The sequence below is a fragment of the Lolium perenne genome, chromosome 3 (assembly GCF_019359855.2).
Source record: "Lolium perenne isolate Kyuss_39 chromosome 3, Kyuss_2.0, whole genome shotgun sequence".
Lineage (NCBI taxonomy): Eukaryota > Viridiplantae > Streptophyta > Magnoliopsida > Poales > Poaceae > Lolium > Lolium perenne.
The window spans coordinates 223,626,355-223,637,557 of record NC_067246.2 but is presented as its reverse complement, the minus strand read 5'-3'; the positions used below and the strand labels follow the sequence as shown (position 1 = coordinate 223,637,557).

At 46.6% G+C, this 11,203-nt stretch overlaps 1 protein-coding gene across 1 annotated transcript; it reads right to left on the bottom strand.

Annotated features, from left to right (window-relative positions):
* Positions 1–249: 249 nt before the first annotated feature.
* Positions 250–1,968, bottom strand: LOC127339835 (mitogen-activated protein kinase kinase kinase 18-like). The gene has a single exon (XM_051365643.2). The coding sequence runs from the start codon at positions 1,741–1,743 to the stop codon at positions 250–252; it is 1,494 nt and encodes a 497-aa protein (XP_051221603.1). The 5' UTR covers positions 1,744–1,968.
* Positions 1,969–11,203: the final 9,235 nt, after the last annotated feature.

Genomic DNA, 11,203 nt, shown 5'->3' with positions numbered 1-11,203 from the left:
TGATGACGGTCCTATCTCTGTTTGATGCAGGTGGTGAGAGTAGATGGTGAGGAGATGCATCAACTTTTTCCTATAAACTATGCAAGATTTGCTATGATTGTGTCGTGGCGATTTGATGTAAAACCATGAACTATGTATCACTTGTTTGCATTTAATAGTTTGATATGCCGATTCTATTTTACAGTTTTAGATTACAGCCGCTTTTTTCTGCTATAAATACGAGTTCGGTGTGAATTAAACTCGCACTTTTTAGTTCGCGTGTTTACGTGACTCTGTTACAGATGCTTTTACCGTAGTGAATTTTAACATGAATTCTTTGTGATTGAAAGGAAGCGCAAAGCACACGTGCTGCTTTTCCCCCAAACACGCATGGAAATTCAGTGAGATCACATTTATCAGAACAGGTCCAGCACAAAGTAGAAACTGAAGAGGATTTATCAGAAAATGGGACAGGAAAATACGTGGAAAACGAAACTTTTCTATTGCGTTGATTCGATTACAGGGTATCTCAAATGATAGCACATCTCTGTGTGGGTTCGAAATGACTTTGTTCCGACGATCAGTGGAACGATCGTCGGGTAGGATATCTCCACCGAAAGGCGGCCCTTCCTCTGCGTCCAGTTGTTCGTCACTTGAAAGGCCACTGACGACAGCTACACCTTCAGCTTGCACCGCCGCGCACCCGAATACTTTGCTTGGCGCTCTGCTCGCCACATCAGCCGGCTCCTTGGTCGAATCGCAGACCTCAGCACACTGCTCGCCGCCGAGCACGTCGATCCAGCCTTCGCCGGATTCCCAGTCCGGGAAGGCAGACACGGAGCAGGCCAATGACTTGATCCTCTTGGCCGCGTTCCCCGAAATCTCCTCCTCATCCTCGCTTTCCTCGTCGGACTCCGATTCCCAGAATGCGGCGTCCAGTGTGCTCTTGGGAGACACCCACCGCCTGCCCTTGGCCTCTCCCGCTTGCAACGCCAGGAACGGGTGCTCCAGGAGCTCCGCCGCCGTGGCCCTGTCGCGGGCGTTTCTCGCGAAGCACGTTGCAAGGAATTCCTTGGCCTCGGGCGACAGCCACGCCGGCGTCTCGGGCACGGCGTCCGTGTAGCCGATCCGGTGGACGGCGGCGAGGACGTTGTCGATGCCGCTCCACGGGGCGCGCCCGGTGGCCATCTCAACGACCGTGCAGCCGAGGGCCCAAACGTCGGCGGCTGGGCCCTGCTCCTCCCCGCGGGCCACCTCCGGCGCCATGAACGCTGGCGTGCCCCCGGTAGGCCGATCAGAGTCCACCATCCTCGCGCACCCGAAGTCGGCGAGCTTGGCGCGCCCGTCGGCGCCGATCACAATGTTTCTTGACTTAATGTCCCCGTGCACGAGAGATTGGCCGTGGATGTACGCCAGCCCGCGCAGGACGTCCGTGGTGTACGCCCGGATTGCTTGCTCCTCGAGGCAGCCCCCATTCCTGGCGACCTCGTCGGCGAGCGAGCCGCCGGGGGCGAGCTCGAGGAAGAGGTGGTACGAGCCGTCGTCGCGGTGGGCGCCGCCGAGGCAGCGCACGACGTCGGGCGAGCAGAGCCCGGACAGAATCCCCTGCTCCCGGCTCAGCAGCGCCGCGTCCGCCGCCGCGGCGGACTTGACCGCGAACAGCTCCCCCGAGGCGCCGTCGGCCGCCAGCGACACCACGGCCCCCGACGCGCCGCAGCCGAGCGTCCGCAGCCGCGTCCATTGCCCGCTCACGGTGATCGCCATTCTCCGAATTCTTTGTTTGTCTGTGTGGTTGCTTGCTGGTAGCTCTGGGATGGAATGATGGATGCGGAGGTGGTTTGAACTGGTGTGATCTTGCTGTTACGCGCGTTTATATATCCAAGGAGGATGGGAAGGGGAAGGAGAAGACGACTCGGAGCTAATTGGATGATCGGAATTAGATTAGGGGGAAGGTGTTTGGTGTGTGTCAAAGCTCAACTTAGGGAGGCAGAAAGAAAGCGTGGGTTGTGCGTTGTGGCCACGCGCGGCAATTGGATGCTGCGTTTGTGGGTGGGAACGCGCGGCTCGTGCGGAGGTCCATCAACGAGCGGCGCCCGCCCGCGCAGCCTTAGAGCATCTCCACTCGTCTCTCCACGAAGACTCCCGAGCGACGTTTTTTCTATCTGTACGGCGAAATTCGACCCAGTCACGTTTTCGTTCGGATTTGGCCCTTCATCCATCCGGCGAGTCCACACCATCCCCGGTCCCCCAGGGAGCTATCGGGGAGTCCGGACAGTGAAAAGCGGCGAAGGGCCGGATCTGTCGGCGACTGGACACACGAACCCCACCACCACCTCGCTCAAAATCCCCCCACCCCTCGTATCTCTCTCGCGCCGGCACCACCCCGCCGGCTTGTTGCCCAGATTCCGCCGTCCCTCCTTCTCACCTGCCTATATTCTGCCGTCTTTCGACGATGGCCTATCTGCCTGCTCCTCTGCCTGCCTATTTTTCGACGACGACCTACTCCTCGTTGTTTGCGTCACGGCTAGCCTCGACCACGCCCGTCAGGTGTTTATCCATTTGCCTCGCCGGCCATGGACTCGGACGAAGAGGAGGAGCAGATGTTCGCCGAGCTTATGCGAGAAGAGATGGCAGCCACCGCCCAAGACGAGGAGCACATGATGATCCTCGGTTGCTTATCAAGCATGTACGCTGGGGTGGCAACTGGTCGACGTGGTGGGTCGGCACCAGGTCGTCGGAAGTGCAAGCCGAGACAGCGAATGGAGGGCTACTGCATGTTGTATGCCGACTACTTCGCCGACAATCCATTGCACGGTGAGACTGTTTTCAGGCGTCGTTTCATGATGAGCAGAAAGCTATTTCTGCAAATTGTGTATGCCATCCGAGACTTTGACCCCTACTTCAGATGCAAGGCGGATTGCACTGGCTTGGTTGGATTTTCGTCACTGCAGAAGTGCACAGTGGCTATGAGGATGCTGGCGTATGGAGCTCCCGGTGATGGTGCAGATGACTATCTTCGGATGGCGGAGTTCACCAAACTTGATTGTTTCTACCGGTTCTGCAGGGCCGTCATAGCAGTGTTCGGGGACTTTTACTTGAGATCACCCACTGTCGAAGACACTCAGAGGATCCTTGCAACAAATGAAGCTAGGGGTTCTCCAGGGATGCTTGGAAGCATTGACTGCATGCATTGGAAATGGAAGAACTGTCCGTTTGCGTGGCAAGGAATGTACAATGGTCACAAAAAAGGCTGCATTGTGGTACTTGAAGCAGTGGCTACCCATGATCTCTGGATTTGACACTCTTTCTTTGGTATGCCTGGATCCAACAATGACATCAACGTCCTAAACTGCTCCCCGATCTTTTCCAAGCTTGTTGAGGGTCATGCTCCCCCGGTGAACTATGTGATCAATGGTCGGCACTACAACAAAGGATAGTACCTTGCAGACGGTATCTGTCCAAAGTGGACAACATTTATGAAGACTATCTCGAGACCCGGCACCCCCAAACATTCCGAGTTTGTCAAGAAACAAGAAGCTTGCCGAAAAGACGTCGAGCGTGCATTTGGTGTCCTCCAGCAGAGATTTGCTAGGTTCCCCGCTATGACTTGGTCCAAAGATCAGATGTGGGAGGTGATGAACTGTTGTGTGTGCTTACACAATATGATTATTGAAAATAAGCGAAAATATCCGGTTCCTCTGGCTGAGCAAGAAGCACCATATGAGAGAGAGGGTCCTCTTGCACGGCCTAATCACCAGCTGCCGACATCATGGGCCGCCTTCACTGCTATGCGCCAGGAGATTCGAGACTCTACAATGCATCAACAGCTGCAAGATGATCTGGTGGAGCACATATGGACGCTCCGAGGCAACGCCGACGCCAACGCCGATGCCAACTGTTCTGTCTTCATTAATTTGTTTCAAAACTTGTGAAATTGTGTGCTTCATTTCTTTCAGCACTTGTTAAACATTGTACTGATTTTTGCCGAATTTGTTTCAGCAATTTTCTGAATCTTGTTTGCCGAACTTGTTAAATTTTATGTCTTGTTTGAAATATGTCAAATGGCCGAGGTTGGAGGTGTCCTGCCGGGGGGACGGCTGGAACTTCGGCGCTCCCTGATGCGTGCAATTAACACACGTCCGTTGGGAACCCCAAGAGGAAGGTGTGATGCAGACAGTAGCAAGTTTTCCCTCAGAAAGAAACCAAGGTTTATCGAACCAGGAGGAGCCAAGAAGCACGTTAAAGGTTGATGGCGGCGAAGTATAGTGCGGCGCAACACCAGGGATTCCGGCGCCAACGTGGAACCTGCACAACACAACCAAAGTACTTTGCCCCAACGAAACAGTGAGGTTGTCAATCTCACCGGCTTGCTGTAACAAAGGATTATATGTATAGTGTGGATGATGATTGTTTGCAGAAAACAGTAAAACAAGTATTGCAGTAGATTGTATTTAATGTAAAAGAATGGATCGGGGTCCACAGTTCACTAGAGGTGTCTCTTCCATAAGATAAATAGCATGTTGGGTGAACAAATTACAGTCGGGCAATTGACAAATAGAGAGAGCATGACAATGCACATACATGATATGATAAGTATAGTGAGATTTAATTGGGCATTACGACAAAGTACATAGACCGCTATCCAGCATGCATCTATGCCTAAAAAGTCCACTTTCAGGTTATCATCCGAACCCCTTCCAGTATTAAGTTGCAAACAACAGACAATTGCATTAAGTATGGTGCGTAATGTAATCAATAACTACATCCTCGGACATAGCATCAATGTTTTATCCCTAGTGGCAACAGCACATTCACAACCTTAGAACTTTCTGTCACTGTTCCAGATTTAATGGAGGCATGAACCCACTATCGAGCATAAATACTCCCTCTTGGAGTTAAGAGTAAAAACTTGGCCAGAGCCTCTACTAATAATGGAGAGCATGCAAGATCATAAACAACACATAGGTAATAGATTGATAATCAACATAACATAGTATTCTCTATCCATCGGATCCCGACAAACACAACATATAGCATTACAGATAGATGATCTTGATCATGTTAGGCAGCTCACAAGATCCAACAATGAAGCACATAAGGAGAAGACGACCATCTAGCTACTGCTATGGACCCATAGTCCAGGGGTGAACTACTCACTCATCACTCCGGAGGCGACCATGGCGGTGAAGAGTCCTCCGGGAGATGATTCCCCTCTCCGGCAGGGTGCCGGAGGCGATCTCCTGAATCCCCCGAGATGGGATTGGCGGCGGCGGCGTCTCAGTAAGGTTTTCCGTATCGTGGCTCTCGGTACTGGGGGTTTCGCGACGGAGGCTTTAAGTAGGCGGAAGGGCAGGTCAAAGGGCGTCACGGGGGACCCACACAGTAGGGCCGCGCGGCCAGGGCCCAGGCCGCGCCGCCCTGGCGTGTCGTCGCCCCGTGGCCCCACTTCGTCTTCTCTTCGGTCTTCTGGAAGCTTCGTGGCAAAATAGGACCCTGGGCGTTTCGTCCAGTTCCGAGAATATTTCCTTTGTAGGATTTCTGAAATCAAAAACAGCAGAAAACAGCAACTGGCTCTTCGGCATCTCGTTAATAGGTTAGTGCCGGAAAATGCATAAATACGACATAAAGTATGCATAAAACATGTAGATATCATCAATAATGTGGCATGGAACATAAGAAATTATCGATACGTCGGAGACGTATCAGCATCCCCAAGCTTAGTTCTGCTCGTCCCGAGCAGGTAAACGATAACAAAGATAATTTCTGGAGTGACATGCCATCATAACCTTGATCATACTATTGTAAGCATATGTAATGAATGCAGCGATCAAAACAATGGTAATGACATGAGTAAACAACTGAATCATAGAGCAAAGACTTTTCATGAATAGTACTTCAAGACAAGCATCAATAAGTCTTGCATAAGAGTTAACTCATAAAGCAATAAATCAAAGTAAAGGTATTGAAGCAACACAAAGGAAGATTAAGTTTCAGTGGTTGCTTTCAACTTATAACATGTATATCTCATGGATAGTGTCAATGTAAAGTAATATAACAAGTGCAATATTCAAGTATGTAGGAATCAATGCACAGTTCACACAAGTGTTTGCTTCTTGAGGTGGAGAGAAATAGGTGAACTGACTCAACATAAAAGTAAAAGAAAGGTCCTTCAAAGAGGAAAGCATCGATTGCTATATTTGTGCTAGAGCTTTTATTTTGAAAACATGAAACAATTTTGTCAACGGTAGTAATAAAGCATATGTATCATGTAAATTATATCTTACAAGTTGCAAGCCTCATGCATAGTATACTAGTAGTGCCCGCACCTTGTCCTAATTAGCTTGGATTAACACGGATTATCATTGCATGACATATGTTTCAACCAAGTGTCACAAAGGGGTACCTCTATGCCGCCTGTACAAGGGTCTAAGGAGAAAGTTCGCATTGGATTTCTCGCTTTTGATCATTCTTCAACTTAGACACCCATACCGGGACAACATAGACAACATATAATGGACTCCTCTTTTAATGCTTAAGCATTCAACAGTTAATATTCTCATAAGAGATTGAGGTTTTATGTCCAAACTGAAACTTCCACCATCATTCATGGCTTTAGTTAGCGGCCCAATGTTCTTCTCTAACAGTATGCATACTAAAACCATTTGATTGTGAAAACCGCCCTTACTTCAGACAAGACGAACATGCATAGCAACTCACATGATATTCAACAAAGAGTTGATGGCGTCCCCAGGAGCATGGTTATCGCACAACAAGCAACTTAATAAGAGATAAAGTGCATAAGTACATATTCAATACCACAATAGTTTTTAAGGCTATTTTGTCCCATGAGCTATATATTGCAAAGGCGAATGATGGAAATTTAAAGGTAGCACTCAAGCAATTTACTTTGGAATGGCGGAGAAATACCATGTAGTAGGTAGGTATGGTGGACACAAATGGCATAGTGGTTGGCTCAAGGATTTTGGATGCATGAGAAGTATTCCCTCTCGATACAAGGTTTAGGCTAGCAAGGTTATTTGAAACAAACACAAGGATGAACCGGTGCAGCAAAACTCACATAAAAGACATATTGTAAACATTATAAGACTCTACACCGTCTTCCTTGTTGTTCAAAACTCAATACTAGAAATTATCTAGACTTTAGAGAGACCAAATATGCAAACCAAATTTTAGCAAGTTCTATGTATTTCTTCATTAATGGATGCAAAGTATATGATGCAAGAGCTTAAACATGAGCACAACAATTTCCAAGTATCAAATTATTCAAGACATTTTAGAATTACTACATGTAGCATTTCCCGATTCCAACCATATAACAATTTAACGAAGAAGATTCAACCTTCGCCATGAATACTATGAGTAAAGCCTAAGGACATATTTGTCCATATGCAACAGCGGAGCGTGTCTCTCTCCCACACAGTGAATGCTAGGATCCATTTTACTCAAACAAAAACAAAAACAAAAACAAACCGACGCTCCAAGCAAAGCACATAAGATGTGATGGAATAAAAATATAGTTTCAGGGGAGGAACCTGATAATGTTGTCGATGAAGAAGGGGATGCCTTGGGCATCCCCAAGCTTAGACGCTTGAGTCTTCTTAAAATATGCAGGGGTGAACCACCGGGGCATCCCCAAGCTTAGAGCTTTCACTCTCCTTGATCATATTGCATCATTTCCCTCTCTTGATCCTTGAAAACTTCCTCCACACCAAACTCGAAACAACTCATTAGAGGGTTAGTGCACAATAAAAATTTACATGTTCAGAGGTGACATAATCATTCTTAACACTTCTGGACATTGCACAAAGCTACTGGACATTAATGGATCAAAGAAATTCATCCAACATAGCAAAAGAGGCAATGCGAAATAAAAGGCAGAATCTGTCAAAACAGAACAGTTCGTAAAGACGAATTTTAAAGTGGCACCAGACTTGCTCAGATGAAAATGCCCAAATTGAATGAAAGTTGCGTACATATCTGTGGATCACTCACGTAAATTGGCATAATTTTCTGAGTTACCTACAGAGAATTCTGCCCAGATTCGTGATAGAAAAGAAATTTTTTTCTGCGCAGTAATCCAAATCTAGTATGAACCTTACTATCAACGACTTTACTTGGCACAACAATGCACAAAACTAAGATAAGGAGAGGTTGCTACAGTAGTAAATAACTTCCAAGACTCAAATATAAAATAAAAGTACTGTAGTAAAAACATGGGTTGTCTCCCATAAGCGCTTTTCTTTAACGCCTTTCAGCTAGGCGCAGAAAGTGTATATCAAGTGTTATCGAGAGATGAAGCATCAACATTACCTTGGGCTTTACCCTTACCTTTCTTGTTCTTTTTCTTACTCTTTGATTTAGGGAATATATGTCTACCCCCGGGTGTAGAGGTGAATTTTAGGGTGCCTTCTCCCATATCTATGACGGCTCCCAATAGTTTCAGCAGGGATCTTCCGAGTGTGATTTGTCCTGTTCCTGCACATTCAATAACAAGATAATCAATGGATATTGTTCTCCCAAGAACGGTTGTATGTACACCCGCAGCTATTCCTTTAGGAATTATAACAGAGTTATCAACAAGAGTTATTCCTTCTCCCCCTTCAACGAATCCCCAAAGTTTCAAAAATTCATGAATACTCTTAGGCATTAAGCAAAATTCAGACATAATATCACAATTGGCATGAAGAGTTTGGTCACCGATAACAATTTTAATAGTAGGATCCCATAATGAAGGTTCAGAGTTCACTAAAACTTGATCAAGACGGTTACGAACATATCTATAATTTTCATTCAAGCGAGATGCACTTGTCTCAAGAGTGTTTAATCTATTATAAATGCTAATAAGGGCTGAATCAAAGTTATTAGCTGAATCATGTGATGCAACCAACTTCTTTATGGCATTAAAAGCTTGATCCCCATTGCAATGAAGGAAATCTCCTCCCACTACAGCATCCAAGGCATATCTATAGCGAATCATAAGACCAAAATAAAAATTACTAAGGAGCAAACTTAGAGTCATTTGAGGTTCAGCTTTACGATAAGAAGTAAAAATTCTGGACCAAGCATCTTTAAAACTCTCCTCATCCCCTTGTTTAAAAGTGAAGACTAATTCCTCAGGTGAAGAAGTAACAGGTGCAGAACTAGACATGGTAGCAAAAGTAAAATGCAAGTAACTAATTTTTTTTGTGTTTTTGATATAGAGTGCAAGACAGTAAATAAAGTAAAGCTATCAACTAATTTTTTTGTGTTTTGATATAATGCAGCAAACAAAGTAGTAAATAAAATAAAGCAAGACAAAAACAAAGTAAAGAGATTGGATTGTGGAGACTCCCCTTGCAGCGTGTCTTGATCTCCCGACGCGGCGCCAGAAAATATGCTTGATGCGTGCAATTAACACACGTCCGTTGGGAACCCCAAGAGGAAGGTGTGATGCAGACAGTAGCAAGTTTTCCCTCAGAAAGAAACCAAGGTTTATCGAACCAGGAGGAGCCAAGAAGCACGTTGAAGGTTGATGGCGGCGAAGTATAGTGCGGCGCAACACCAGGGATTCCGGCGCCAACGTGGAACCTGCACAACACAACCAAAGTACTTTGCCCCAACGAAACAGTGAGGTTGTCAATCTCACCGGCTTGCTGTAACAAAGGATTATATGTATAGTGTGGATGATGATTGTTTGCAGAAAACAGTAGAACAAGTATTGCAGTAGATTGTATTTAATGTAAAAGAATGGACCGAGGTCCACAGTTCACTAGAGGTGTCTCTCGCATAAGATAAATAGCATGTTGGGTGAACAAATTACAGTCGGGCAATTGACAAATAGAGAGAGCATGACAATGCACATACATGATATGATAAGTATAGTGAGATTTAATTGGGCATTACGACAAAGTACATAGACCGCTATCCAGCATGCATCTATGCCTAAAAAGTCCACCTTCAGGTTATCATCCGAACACCTTCCAGTATTAAGTTGCAAATAACAGACAATTGCATTAAGTATGGTGCGTAATGTAATCAATAACTACATCCTCGGATATAGCATCAATGTTTTATCCCTAGTGGCAACAGCACATCCACAACCTTAGAACTTTCTGTTACTGTCCCAGATTTAATGGAGGCATGAACCCACTATCGAGCATAAATACTCCCTCTTGGAGTTAAGAGTAAAAACTTGGCCAGAGCCTCTACTAATAACGGAGAGCATGCAAGATCATAAACAACACATAGGTAATAGATTGATAATCAACATAACATAGTATTCTCTATCCATCGGATCCCGACAAACACAACATATAGCATTACAGATAGATGATCTTGATCATGTTAGGTAGCTCACAAGATCCAACAATGAAACACATAAGGAGAAGACGACCATCTAGCTACTGCTATGGACCCATAGTCCAGGGGTGAACTACTCACTCATCACTCCGGAGGCGACCATGGCGGTGAAGAGTCCTCCGGGAGATGATTCCCCTCTCCGGCAGGGTGCCGGAGGCGATCTCCTGAATCCCCTGAGATGGGATTGGCGGCGGCAGCGTCTCAGTAAGGTTTTCCGTATCGTGGCTCTCGGTACTGGGGGTTTCGCGACGGAGGCTTTAAGTAGGCGGAAGGGCAGGTCAAAGGGCGTCACGGGGGACCCACACAGCAGGGCCGCGTAGCCAGGGCCCACGCCGCGCCGCCCTGGCGTGTCGTCGCCCCGTGGCCCCACTTCGTCTTCTCTTCGGTCTTCTGGAAGCTTCGTGGCAAAATAGGACCCTGGGCGTTGATTTCGTCCAATTCCGAGAATATTTCCTTTGTAGGATTTCTGAAACCAAAAACAGCAGAAAACAAAGAATCGGCTCTTCGGCATCTCGTTAATAGGTTAGTGCCGGAAAATGCATAAATACGACATAAAGTATGCATAAAACATGTAGATATCATCAATAATGTGGCATGGAACATAAGAAATTATCGATACGTCGGAGACGTATCACTCCCCAGGCCAAATTTTCCTCCAATCCGGAGGAAAATTTCGCCGGATTTGGGCGTGGGGAGGGCCAACGAGTGGAGATGCTCTTACTCGCTTGATGCTGCCATCACATGCCGCCGTCATATGCATCTCCTCTCCTCACCACCAATGGCACTTGGCACTGCCGCATGCATCCCACCGTTAGAGCATATTTTTCGACAAAAAACATATATTAGTATCGCGAAGATATAAATT

Excerpts from the sequence above, each read along its gene's own strand:
- LOC127339835 (XM_051365643.2), bottom strand. The coding sequence starts at position 1,743 with ATGGCGATCACCGTGAGCGGGCAATGGACGCGGCTGCGGACGCTCGGC.